We start from the raw sequence: 14067 nt of genomic DNA, 5'->3' as shown, positions 1-14067 counted from the left end.
TGTGTTTGAACAGTGCCTAGTACAAAGGAGTCTCAGTCCTAATTGGGGTCCTCCAGGCACTACTGTGATTAATAATAAACTTCCTCTGTTAGACTATGGCGTGTCTATTCATCTGTTTCTCATCACTGTTTCCTTCACAATTGAAATCCCATTTGCAGAGTCCTAGTTTCTTGAATCGTTTCCATCTCATTTCTGAATTGTGGATGTCTCTATTAATTTCTTCCCAGATCTTCCCTATTTCCAGTGACCCTTACTAATGCCAGTTCTGTTCACCATCTGTCTGGCCTAACCTTTACTGTCGTCTGAATTTCTTTTTCTTCCCTTGGGGTATGTATCAGTTCTCCAGCCTCAACACACTGAAAGGTGGGATTTAATTTTCCCAAACAGCATACTTCCTATGCAGCAATACCCACTCCTGTTTGTTCTATGTCCTATTAGTTCCTCTTTACCAACCTCTGGCAAATCCTCCATTCTAGATCCTATCCTGTTTCCACTGAAGTTAGCGTATTGGAGAAAGCCTCCTGCATTGGCTTGAATTGGAGTGTTGGAAATTCAAGAAATAATATGGTCCACACCTGTCCATGTGTATATATTTCACCATTGTGTGTATTCAATTTTATGTTATATAGATAAAGGTCTACTGTGTGTATATATATATATATATATGTATATATAAAGGAGAACAGGCCAGCAACACAGGATTCCATTTAAAATTTTTAAACTTGTCTAATTTGCTGGAGTTCAGATGAAAAGTTAAACTCAAACAAACAAACAAACCAACCAAAAAAAAAAAAAAGAAAGAAACCCAGACACACACACCCAAATAGCAAAACTTGGAATTTCCATGGTGTATTCTGAATGTTTCTGCGTTTCTAAACATGTAGTATTCAGACAGAAATGTGTTCTTCTGGTTTATCAGCAGACAGTTTTTCATGGCAGTATCACCCAAAGGTTCCCAGCCAGTGGAAAACGGAAAAACTTTGGTTTTGAAAATTATATTCTGGGAATTTTGTCATGGTCTCAAGGCCAGAGCCCAGAATGAGGAATCTGGAGTTCTAGATTCTAGTCCCTCCTCTGCCACTGCTTTGCTTTGCAACATCATAGAATCAGAGAATTCAAGGTTGGAAGGGACCTTAGGAGGTCATCTAGTCCAACCCCCTGCTATCAATATCCAACTAAATCATCCCAATATCCAACTAAATCATCCCAGCCAGGGCTTTGTCAAGCCTGACCTTAAAAACTTCTAAGGAAGAAGATTCTACCACCTCCCTAGGTAACCCATTCCAGTGCTTCACCTCCCTCCTAGTGAAAAAGTTTTTCCTAATATCCAACCTAAACCTCCCCCACTGCAACTTGAGACCATTACTCCTTGTTCTGTCATCTGCTAACACGGAGAACAGCCTAGAGCCATACTCTTTTGAACCCCCTTTCAGGTAGTTGAAAGCAGCTATCAAATCCCCCCTCATTCTTCTCTTCTGCAAACTAAACAATCCCAGTTCCCTCAGCCTCTCCTCATAAGTCATGTGTTCCAGTCCCCTAATCAGTTTCGTTGCCTTCGGCTGGACGTTTTCCAATTTTTCCACATCCTTCTTGTAGTGTGGGGCCCAAACTGGACACAGTACTCCAGATGAGGCCTCACCAATGCCAAATAGAGGGGAATGATCATGTCCCTCGATCTGCTGGCAATGCTCCTACTTATACAGCCCAAAATGTCGTTAGCCTTCTTGGCAACAAGGGCACACTGTTGACTCATATCCAGCTTCTCATCCACTGTAACCCCTAGGTCCTTTTCCGCAGAACTGCTGCCGAGCCATTCGGCCCCTAGTCTGTAGCAGTGCATGGGATTTTTCCGTCCTAAGTGCAGAACTCTGCACTTGTCCTTGATGAACCTCATCAGATTTCTTTTGGCCCAGTCCTCTAATGTGTCTAGGTCCCTCTGTATCCTATCCCTACCCTCCAATGTATCTACCTCTCCCCGCAGCTTAGTGTCATCTGCAAACTTGCTGAGGGTGCAGTCCATGCCATCCTCCAGATCATTAATGAAGATATTGAACAAAACAGTTATGGACAGGACAGTTACGTCCTGCTATTGCTAAGCTGCTTGGTGCATAGTTCACACCTAAGCCCTGGCAGGATACTTGCACTAAGAGTTCCCCTGGTTATCTCATCTGCTGGGCCTCATCTGGAAGGTGTGCTCAGAGCACACCTAACCCACACAAAACATTGTACCCAATAGCTCAGTGGTTAGAACACTCACACAGGATGCAGGAAGCCCCAGTTCAAGTCACTGCTTCAAATAAGGCAGAGTGGAAATTTGAACCTACATCTTCCACATCTCAGAGGAATACTCTAACCACTAGTCTGTTGGCTATAAGGGGTGGGAGAGGGAATGACCACCACTGCTGTTTTTTGCAAAAAAATGTTGGACTTGTCTTAGGCACCTAACTCCAGGAGCGGGTTCACGACCGTGAATCCCGAGTGGAGTTTGGTGGTAACTACTTTTGGAAGGTGGGGCTAGTTTCAGCAGCTCCTTCCTCACCTTGCTGGCTTTCTGGGTCTCCCATAGTAGCACCTAACTCTCCCCATTTATTGTAGAGGGAGCATGGACACCTAACTTGGGACTGAGGATTCCACTAGGTGGCAGGGCGCCTGGAGTTAGGTCTTGCACTTCTGAGCCTCAGTCTTCTTTGTGGATCTAGCCCAATTGACTAGCAACACCCTCCCTGTTCTCCCTCTCACAGCTGCAGCATTCCTGGGTTCCCTGCATTGAAACTCTATTGTCTTGATCCATTGCATTTCCTGGTTCTTGACTAATACTCAGATTTTACCCCTTCAGGGATACCTAACATCACTCATGAGTGGCTTCCTTTTGCTCTACTCCAGGTGGCTTAAGTGGTCATCAAATAAAGGATTGTTCTGCTTTCACCTTAGCATTTGGCCCCTGCTGTATAAATAGCAAATGATCTATGAGGGCAACCATCACAAAATATCAATTTAAAAAAAAGCAAACAAAAAAAAATAGAGTGATTGCAATGACTTCCTTGAAAACTGAGGTGATTATTTCCCAATCACTCAACTCTGTTTGTCAACAAATTAAACGCTATTATCTTGCCAAGGCTATAGTGTCCGACTACCTCACTGCTTTGGAGCCTTCTGGTTCCATTCTAAAAGCAAGGATGCAAATTGTTTGGACAGAGGCTGAGTGCTTCAGCACTTACTGACTTCCTTGGAATGGAGTGCACTCAACACCATTCAGGAGGCATTCCACAGCTTGTAGCGTCAGCCCCTTCGAGATGGCGAAGCTCATCCCATCTGCCCTACGTCCCAATGTCTATTCCCCGTTCTAGCATTGTTATTGTTATCCAAGGGAAGGTCTTCTTATATCAGGTTGTTTCAATCTTGGTTCCTAACATCATCCCCAAGAAAGACTGAGCCCCCCGGCATCAGATGGAATAGAGAGGAACCGGACTGCAAGTTGAAGTCACATTTTAATAGGATTAAAATAAAAATTGCCAGGAAATCCTGCAGAGAGCAATCATAGAAAGATCTTTGAGGCTAAATTAAAAGTTAATCATTCCTTACCCTTCATTTGTGTTCCTAGCAAGGAAAAGTGCTCACATGGTAACTCTAAATCATTGCAGCTGGATTCTACAAGTTAATCAACTGCAGTTCTCAAAAGCCACTATACCCTGCTGCCCTCATTATAGAAAAGAACATAAGACATTTTTTTGGGGAGGGAGGGAGGAAATGAGTAAAGGCCATTTGGCCCTTCAAGGCTCATCAGTTTCCTTAGGAACATAGTATCTAACTGTTTCTTCAGTTACTCCAGTGTGTTTTATTTTTACCTCAACACCCGTGGCTGGTAGGCTACTGCACACATTCGTTATTTTCACCGTGGGAAAAAACATGCTGCTAGCTGTATGCCACGAATTCCATTTTCCTGAATCTTTCTGGGATGGCCCCTTGGTTTATTGTCATTGTCATCATTAATCTCATGTCTCATTAAGTCTACTGCTTCTGATCCTTTTCCTAGCCAAGAAACCTTCCGTGTCCACTGAAGAACTAGAAGATGCCCACCTGCCAGTAACCGAAGAGACTCCACAAGCCTTACTTATTTCTGAATCCACAGATTCCCCACAGAAACCAATGGAAAGAAACCTAGCACAGCTCCCCAGCCCCCCTTCACTTCCACTTCCACCACCTAAGGCAATCTCCAAAATCAAGAGTGTAACAGGTTAGTCGTGTTGGTCAATAAAGTCTCTTTCATCCCATCGACATTGTCCTCTCCTTGTATATCATTTTGCTCCTATATATATGTATTTTGGGTCAGTTACCTAGTTGGTGTAAATCAATGTCATACCATTGATGTGAATGGAGCGTTAATGATTTACACCAGCTGAGGACCTTGACCCTGATCTAGAAGCACTAAGTCTTTGCATGTTGCACATATATCTTACCTGTCCCGATTTGTTTATTGCAGGAGGCTCCAGTAAGTCTACCTGCACTAATCCATGTAAAGCAGATGACACTGACAGCAACCATTTACCAAATCAGCAGCTTGTGTATGACTTGCCACAAGTCGCTAGGAAACACAAGGAAGGTTTAAGTGCTTTTTGCTATACAGAATCACAGTGTGATAACAGTACAGAAGCAGTGAACGCAGCTGTCAACTGCAGAGCTCAAGTCAATAGGTCCTTCAAAGCTTTCTGCCTGAAGGATTTGCTCATTAGGGTAGGTCTAAATTAGAGCTGTGCAAGCTCCTCTAACGACATATGAACCGTTCACCCAAACTTTCACAACCCACTCCTGCATCTCAGGTTTCACTCTGAATTTCAGGTTCAAACACACTCAGCCTGATTATCTAATGTGCCACCACAGTGATCTTACACTTTTCACCACTTCCAGCAGTGCAAAGGAGTTTAAAGTGAGTATAACAGTGATTTATTCCCACTAAAAGGCTCCTTTACACTGCCAGAGTACACCCATAATCAGGCATTTTAAACTGCTAACTGACAACCATTGTTCCTGCAATCATTTGCATTCCCAACTTACTGGTACAAAAAAAGAGGCCCCGTTTGCAAGGTCGCCATGAAGCAGAAGATCATAGGGTGCTGCTCTAATGACTAAGACTGGTTGAAAGTTTTCTGTCTCAGCTGTTTTTCAATGGAAAATTGGGTTTTCACCAACATTATTTTTCTTGCTAAAAGTGTCTGCTTTTCATGGAAAACTTTTTAAAAAACAAAATATAATGGCCAAAACCAAAAAATTGTGTGTTTTCAGCTGAAAACTGAAATATTTCAATTCAAAATGGTGCTTCATGAGAGTTGCAGTTCGGATGCCTTTTGTTTCCATTCTTCTCTATGGGCCAGGCTCTCTGGCCAGACTACAGCTCCCATGATGCACCAAGACCCAGGACTACTATGACTCATTATCCTCTTCCCTTCATCATCATCACATGGGAGATAAAGTCCTTCCTGAGAGCTCAACTCATACAGAAGAATGGGAGCATATGGCACCCAAAGTACAACTCCCATGAGGCACTTTGCAACACCATTTTGAATAGAAATGTTGTTGTTTGCCAAAAAATATTTCATTTTTAGGTGAAATATTTCCATTTTGATATTTCATTTTTGTCTAAATTTTCTTCGGGGAAAAGCTATTTTTCAGCCAGCTCTAATAATGGCACACCTTCTTCAGTTCTGCTTCTGGGAGTGGGTGGAATTAAAAGCCCACATTGAACAAGTATCATCAGTGGGGTGGAGGTGGGGAGAGGGGGAAGAGAGTGACATGAGAGAAAAAATAGAGGGGGTTGGAAAGCCCTTTATTTTATTTTTTTCCCCTAACAGCGTTGGAGGTGCTGATGGTGGGGGGAGGAGAGGGGAATAAGCAAAGCACTAATTAATCGCAAAAGGGGGTGGGGAATGGCAAGATACAAAATACCATTTTGTAAGATTATTCCCTGAACAGCTCTCATTAGGACAAACGAAGTGCCATTAACAAAAAAAGTGCTCAACGTTAACTTCAGCGACATCCAGGCTGAACTGGCCCCAGTGGGGCTCCAGGATCAAGGTAGCATAAAGGTGACAGTACAGTCCACCAACCCCTCAGCAGCTTGGCTAGACCAGAGTATCCTTCCCTATTGCACAGAGATAGAGTATGAATTAGGAGGTGTTGTGTGGCCTTCAAGCTGTGATTCAGTGGAGAGTGGAATGATCATAAATATCCATTGTGTGTTTCCACGGTGGCACATAATCAAAATCTCCTTGAGCTCAGATACATGTCTCCTGGTAGCTGAGGCTCTCTGCCCTCTGGGTATGGAGAGAGCATGCTGATCAGTTAAAAGGGAAGGAATTTAGATGCCACTGCTCTGTGGCAGTGTACTTTGCCTACTAGACAATCCAGTAGATGCTCCTATGCTTTAAAGTGTTCCAGGTTTGAGGAAGTAGATCACCTATGTGGATTTGATTCACTCTTTCAGCTGTAAGTATACATGCATACAGAGAGAAGAAGGATTGCCCTGTTGTTAGGGCATTGGCATGGGAGACATGGGTTTGATTCCCTGCTCTAACTCAGACTTTGTGTGACCCTTCCCAAGTCACTTAGCCTCTTTGTGCCTCCATTTCCCATCTGTAAAACGTAGCACTGTCTTCCCTCAGCATGGGGAGGGAAGTGTTATGAGGATAAATACAATGAAGATTGTAAGGTGCTCATATATCAGTGCTAGAGATAGTATACATTTTGTCTCGTTAAATTACACACCGGGGCCTGATTGACAATCTGAGGTTTCCACTTGGGTGCGCGCACACACACACCCCAGCAAACATCTCTCTGAGCACTAGACCAACACTAACAGCGGCACGTGCACAGGTGTCGTGTTTTGAAGGTGCAACACGCATTTCCTGGGCGCAAATGCTTGCACATGCCGGTACTGGAGTTTTAAAAGAGCACCGCATAATTTTTGTGCCTGCAAAGGGCAGGCCCATGAACATCCTTTCCCACATATGGACTCTGGGTAGAAACCCAACTCAAAATTTAGCTCAAAATGCCATAGAATTTCAGCAGGTATCAGAGTTTTTGTATATTGTTATGTTGCATGTTAGTAACTAACCACATATTTCAAACAATCAGTTTCCACTAACTTATTCAGGATTTCATTTTACACTCTTGATTTTCTATCTAATACACCGGACCCTCACTAGAACACGCTTCTATATAGCACGAATTCCATGGATCCCAAATTTAATTACTTTAATTGCAATTCATTTTAATGTGGTACCTCACATGGATCCCAAATCCCGCGTTCTAGCGAGGGTCCAGTGTAATCTGTACTATAATTCGATACTTTAGTAATTTTGTTTATTATTTTTAATTTGAAACTTGAAAAATATTTGATCCTTAAAAAAAAAAAGTCTACTCAAATATATGCCCACTGGACAAAATCCTGCCCTGGATTTACATCGTTGACTTTGTGGGTTGTGCCAGATTTTCACCAGTGTCCATGAGAGCAGGGTTTGGATACCTGTAAGGAGACCTACAGCACAATTGTCCTGGAAGGAAATATCTTGATAACCTGTGTTTATTATTATCCTTAAAGTGCTAGACCTCATTTTGAACATCTCCTGTTTTCTCTTGCAAGTTACTGGGCTAACCAAGAGCCAACTCTTGAAATCCTTGCACAGAAATGTCAGGATACCACTGATAGCAGTGGGAGTTTTGGCTGGATAAGGGCAACAGAATTTACCTCACAGAAAATTAGAATGGTAAGGAAGGCCTGTAGAAAGACAAGGTTGGGAGGTAACATCTATTATTGGATCAGCTTCTGTGGGTGAAGGAGACAAGCTTTCAAGCTACACAGGTCATACCTGAAGAAGAGCTCTGTGCAGTTTGGAGGGTCTCTCTTTCACCAGCAGAAGTTGGTCTAATAAAAGATATTACCTCACCCAGCTTGTGTCTCTAATATCCTGGAACCAACATAGCTACCACTGCAATGAAAAAGGGTATGTGTCAGTTTAAATTCTTATTATCAACACTAGGTGGCAACGAGAGAAAAGGAATAGCCTTCTACACAATCCAACCAAAAAGATCTCCTGCACTGGTGTGTCTCCAGTGTAGAAAGTACCACAACCCCGTACAGATATGTGGCCAGCAAAGTGCAATGAAAAGAATAAGAGAACTGCAGAAGAGAAAAAGTGAAGCAACATCTCTCTCAAACAAGGCTATTACCCCAGCACCCCTCATGCAGTCTTAACCGGGGGGGGGGGGGGAATATCAGAGGCACAGCAATAGAAGAGGCAGGTGTTTGTTGCACTGGGGCAATAGATATGAGTGATGGGATGGAATTGGAGAGGAGAACGTCAGGGACGGGCTGTTCAGAAAAGAGAACAATCACTTCAGCCCAGAATTTAAAAGGAGACCGGCTATAAAGATTTTAGTGTAAGATTTCCAAGCTGCATTAGGGGTTTGGATGCCCAATTCCCACTAAAAATCAATCCAAATCCCCTAAGTGGCTTCAAAAAAAGTTATCTCAGTTTTGGGTACAAAAAGCATCAGTTAAACATCCCCCCCACTCCTCTTCCCACTCCTTGGTACTCAACCCCACTTCGTTCTTACCTGAAATGCTTTTGGAACACATCAGCTCTGGCAAGTTTGGCTGAACTAGCTAATATCACCATATCTCACAAGCTCTGGTGTTTCCCTATATGGGGTGAGAGGCTGGGGTCCATTATGGGGTAGGGGTAGAAGGGCAGAGAATGGATTTTGGCACATTTTGACCTCAGCGAAGACCAGATTGTGTAAATTTAAATCAATCATCTAGAGCTCAGCAGAGAAAGTGCAAGATTGGAAAGCCTGGCTGGTAGCCATCAGGGTTTATTAGGGATCAGGGAGAGGGGGTTTGGGAGTAGTGTTCCCTCTAATTTTTATGTCCAAGAGCGGAATGAATTTTGTTATGTGCACCAATATGGAGGTGGTGTGTGGCAGGGGTGGGACCAAGGGGTTCTGGGTGCGGGAGGGGGCTCAGGACTGGAGCAGAGGGTTGGGTGCAGGAGGTGAGGGCTCTGGCTGGGGGTGAAGGCTCTGGGGTGGTGCCAGAGATAAGGGGTTCAGGTTGCAGAAGGGGGCTCAGGGCTGGGGTGTGAGGACTCTGGCTGGGGATGTGGGCTCTGGGGTGGGGCCAGGAATTCAGGCTGCCCCAGGGCTGTGGCGGGGAGAGACGACTCTCCCCAACCCTCTTTTGCCGCAGCAGCTCGGGGCCGAGGGAGAGGCTCCTGGCCATGGCAGCTCCAGCTGTGGGAGGGGTGCCTCTCCGCCACCATGGCAACTCCTGTGGGGTTGGGCTGGGCCAGGCTGGACCGGGGTAGGGGCACTTCTCCCTGCCTGCGTGGCCCTTTATAGCCTACTGCATGGCCGCACAGCTTCGAGGGAACTTAGGTTGGGAGTCAGGCATGGATTGGTGAGTTTGGGCAGAAAGAAAGAAGAATCCAATTGGGAGAGGGGAGATTATTCATTTTTCCAGGCTAAATCTTTGCAGCATCCGTCCTTTGGCTTCAGATTGTTTGAGTATATAAATCTCACCACACAAGCCACATTCCCACTTTGCAATGGCACAACGACGACACCATTTTTACCTGTCCAGCATGTAGAATCAACCTCAACCGAGGCTCAGTGTGACTTTTTATCACTTTATTTTCAGCAGCAGGATGTGAAGTAGATGAGCCAGCAGGGAAATCCCCTCCTTCCACTATCCTGAAGAATTATGTCATTGTTGGTTCCTCCCAAATCTCAGGACAAGCTGCCCTCTTCCATACACCAGGCCAGAAAGGTTCTGATCCCCATGTCAGAGGCCAGCTACCAACACCGACTGGTTCCCCTCATCCAGCTGCTGTCCACCTGCCTTTACCTCCCAGCAGAGTCATTGAGGAGCTCCACAGGGCTCTGGCCACTAAACATCGGCAGGATAGGTAAGTATAGCACATAGAGGCACAGTGAATACCAGGAAACAGTATCCTTTCAATGAAAGTATTTTTCATAATACAAATTCCCGGTCAGAAAATATTTTTGCCTGTCGTTAACACTCCACCCGTTTAGTCTGATTAAAATCAGGTTGGTTCTGTCTGCACACTGCTTGGTGGCTCTATTTCGGGCAGCGATCCCTGGTTAAAATGGACGTGTCAGCTGTTACTTTATAATACGCTACTTTTATGACAGGGAAGCTACTGCAACATGGAAATAAGAGATCAAAGAGGTGGAATCATTTGCTAATCCTCAGCCCCAGAGGTGGCTCACCACAGAAGCAGGATATCAAAATTTAGTAATTTAGATAGTGAAGTCCTCCTGAAAGAACTGCACCCTTTCAGACCACACACACACACACCACTTTCATCCTGTTGGAGAGGAACTGATGTGAGGTCAAATGTTCAAAACTGCACAACGACGCATGACTACTGTGCAGGCAAAATCCCAAGGTTGCATGCACAAACCAGGCAATTGCACCCGCAAATGGCCAGTTCTGATCACTGGTGTGCAAAATTACCAGATCTGAAAAATTACCTGATTTTGCTAGAAATAGCCATGGCCTTCTCTAACCTCCTGAAGCTTTCCAGATCATAGCTTTGCTGTCAGCCCATGGCTTCTCTGAATTGTTCCTCTGCTGTGCTCCCCCAAGTCCTCTTGATCTCTTCTGTCTGTCCCCTTTATTAATTGATGCTATAACTTTATAAGCATAAACAGATCTACCAATGAGATGATCCTCTTCCCAATTAAAGACCTGAACCAACACAAGGAAAGGGGTCGGTTTCCCCATCTGCAAAGTGAATTGAAGAATAACCTACCCCAGAAGATTAACTGGTTACTGCTTACTGTAGCCCTGTGAAGATGCTATACAAGTGCTCAGTATTATAACTGTAGTGACTCTTGGCTTCTACATGAGCATATACTGTCCCTTGTTTTGCAATACACATGGCTACATAGGAGTGTGTTGGGGACATTGTCTGGTTTTCATTAGAAACCCTCCACTGCAGCAGTAGAGAAAGACAAAGGTAATTCCTAAGCTATATGGTTGGTAACATTTCTCAATGCCACAACAATCTTTCTCACAGGAAATGGCCCTTTCCAGGCCCTGTTAAATCCTTGTCAGGATCACAAACTTTTAGAAGGGCAATTCTTCATACAATGCATGTTTTACATTAGAAGCACATGCTGTGTTCTTTCAAAAGGTCAGCATGGTACAGCACACAACTATAATAAAAAAACACATTAATTATTCCCCTCCTGTACCGTATTCTTGTGACTCCGATTGAATAGTGGAATAGCCCCAGACATTCTCATGGCGATTCTGAGAATGCAGTCCAATGATGTCCCTTGTACATCACACTGAGGACATGATGCCTGTGTTCATCTAATGCTAGGTTTTTACTATGGCTTTAAAATGGACCTGTCTGACAACCCAGTTGTGTGCCTTCCATCCACAGCTTTCATGGCAGAGAAAGCAAAGGGTCTCCCAAAAAAAGAGTGGATGTCCGTCCATCCAGAACATCTAGCATTGAGGGCAACAAAGAAAAGGAGAATGCACTGAGCCACAGTAATGAGCCGGAGCACAAGCGGAACTCAGTCAAAGAGTCAGATGAAAACAAAGAAAACCTGATCATGAACTCAGAACTCAAGGACAACTTGGTTTTCTATCAGGATGAAGAGGTGTTGAATGACTCCATCATTTCTGGTAAGGAAAGTTAATTTAATATCCTTTTGAAAATATACCACTTCAGTAGACAGGAATGGTCCATGAAGTGGGCTGTAGCCCACGAAAGCTTATGCTCTAATAAATTTGTTAGTCTCTAAGGTGCCACAAGTCCTCCTGTCCTTCTTGCGGATACAGACTAACACGGCTGCTACTCTGAAACCTGTCAAAATACATCAGTGTACGAGTGTGAAAATGCACTGTTATGGCACATTTTTTGTGCATGGATTCTCAGTGAATAGATAGTGCTAAAGTTATGCCTGAACGATGCGGTTTGTGCTCATGTCTGTCTTGGTAACTACAGCACACCAAAAATGGCATTTAGAGTTACATAGATAATTAAAAAAAAAAAAAGGAGGACTTGTGGCACCTTAGAGACTAACAAATTTATTTGAGCATAAGCTTTCGTGAGCTACAGCTCACTTCATTGGATGCATACTGTGGAAAATACAGTGGGGAGATTTATATACACAGAGAACAAGAAACAATGGGTGTTACCATACACACTGTAACGAGAGTGATCAGGTAAGGAGAGCAGAGGGAAAAAGACCTTTTGTAGTGATAATCAAGGTGGGCCATTTCCAGCAGTTGACAAGAATATCTGAGGAATGGGGGGGGGAGGGAGGGGGAGAAATAAACATGCGGAAATAGTTTTACTTTGTGTAATGACCCATCCACTCCCAGTCTTTATTCAAGCCTAAATTAATTGCAGATTAATTCCAATTCAGCAGTCTCTCGTTGGAAACAACAGACTGGACTTCTACATAGAGTGCTTCCGCCGACGTGCACAGGCTGAAATTGTGGAAAAGCAGCATCACTTGCCCCATAACCTCAGCCATGTAGAACACAATGCCATCCATAGCCTCAGAAACAACGCTGACATCATAATCAAAAAGGCTGACAAAGGAGGTGCTGTTGTCATCATGAATAGGTCGGAATATGAACAAGAGGCTGCTAGGCAGCTCTCCAACACCACTTTCTACAAGCCATTACCCTATGATCCCACTGAGGGTTACCAAAAGAAACTACAGCATTTGCTCAAGAAACTCCCTGAAAAAGCACAAGAACAAATCTGCACAGACACACCCCTGGAACTCTGACCAGGGGTATTCTATCTGCCACCCAAGATCCATAAACCTGGAAATCCTGGACGCCCCATCATCTCAGGCATTGGCACCCTGACAGCAGGATTGTTTGGCTATGTAGACTCCCTCCTCAGGCCCTATGCTACCAGCACTCCCAGCTATCTTCGAGACATCACTGACTTCCTGAGGAAAGTACAATCCATCGGTGATCTTCCAGAAAACACCATCCTAGCCACCATGGATGTAGAAGCCCTCTACACCAACATTCCACACAAAGATGGACTACAAGCTGTCAAGAACACTATCCCCGAGAATGTCACGGCAAACCTGGTGGCTGAACTTTGTGACTTTGTCCTCACCCATAACTATTTCACATTTGAGGACAATGTATACCTTCAGATCAGCGGCACTGCTATGGGTACCCGCATGGCCCCACAGTATGCCAACATTTTTATGGCTGACTTGGAACAACGCTTCCTCAGCTCTTGTCCCCTAAAGCCCCTACTCTACTTGCACTACATTGATGACATCTTCGTCATCTGGACCCATGGAAGAGAAGCCCTTGAGGAATTCCACCATGATTTCAACAATTTCCATCCCGCCATCAACCTCAGCCTGGACCAGTCCACACAAGAGATCCACTTCCTGGACACTACGGTGCTAATAAGCGATGGTCACATAAACACCACCCTATACCGGAAACCTACTGACTGCTATGCCTACCTACATGCCTCCAGCTTTCATGCAGACAACACCACATGATCCATTCTCTACAGCCAAGCTCTACGATACAACTGCATCTGCTCCAACCCCTCAGACAGAGACAAACACCTACAAGATCTCTATCAAGCGTTCTTACAACTACAATACCCACCTGCTGAAGTGAAGAAACAGATTGACAGAGCCAGAAGAGTATCCAGAAGTTACCTACTACAGGACAGGCCCAACAAAGAAAATAACAGAACGCCACTAGCCATCACCTTCAGCCCCCAATTAAAACCTCTCCAATGCATCATCAAGGATCTACAACCTATCCTGAAGGACGACCCATCACTCGCACAGATCTTGGGAGACAGGCCAGTCCTTGCTTACAGACAGCCCGCAAACTTAAGCAACCACACACCACACAACAGAACCACTAACCCAGGAACCTATCCTTGCAACAAAGCCCGTTGCCAACTGTGTCCATATATCTATTCAGGGGACACCATCATAGGGCCTAATCACATCAGCCACACTATCAGAGGC

General features: G+C 44.5%; 1 protein-coding gene across 5 annotated transcripts in view; it reads left to right on the top strand.

Moving 5' to 3' along the window:
• The window catches only part of PHACTR3 (phosphatase and actin regulator 3), a 167129-nt gene that overhangs the window by 100720 nt on the left and 52342 nt on the right, over positions 1-14067 (top strand). For 3 of the 5 annotated variants that reach the window (XM_048820208.2, XM_075118742.1, XM_048820211.2), the window contains 3 exons: positions 4034-4234; positions 9692-9959; positions 11469-11716. In XM_048820208.2, coding sequence (XP_048676165.2) covers positions 4034-4234; positions 9692-9959; positions 11469-11716 — 717 coding nt within the window. The remainder of the gene's footprint in view (positions 1-4033; positions 4235-9691; positions 9960-11468; positions 11717-14067) is intronic. The other 2 variants (XM_048820209.2, XM_048820212.2) reach the window with 2 other exon arrangements.

Source organism: Caretta caretta, chromosome 13 (assembly GCF_965140235.1).
Source record: "Caretta caretta isolate rCarCar2 chromosome 13, rCarCar1.hap1, whole genome shotgun sequence".
NCBI classification, from domain to species: Eukaryota; Metazoa; Chordata; order Testudines; family Cheloniidae; genus Caretta; species Caretta caretta.
Note: the sequence above shows the minus strand (reverse complement) of the source record. Positions and strands in the feature narration are given on the sequence as shown.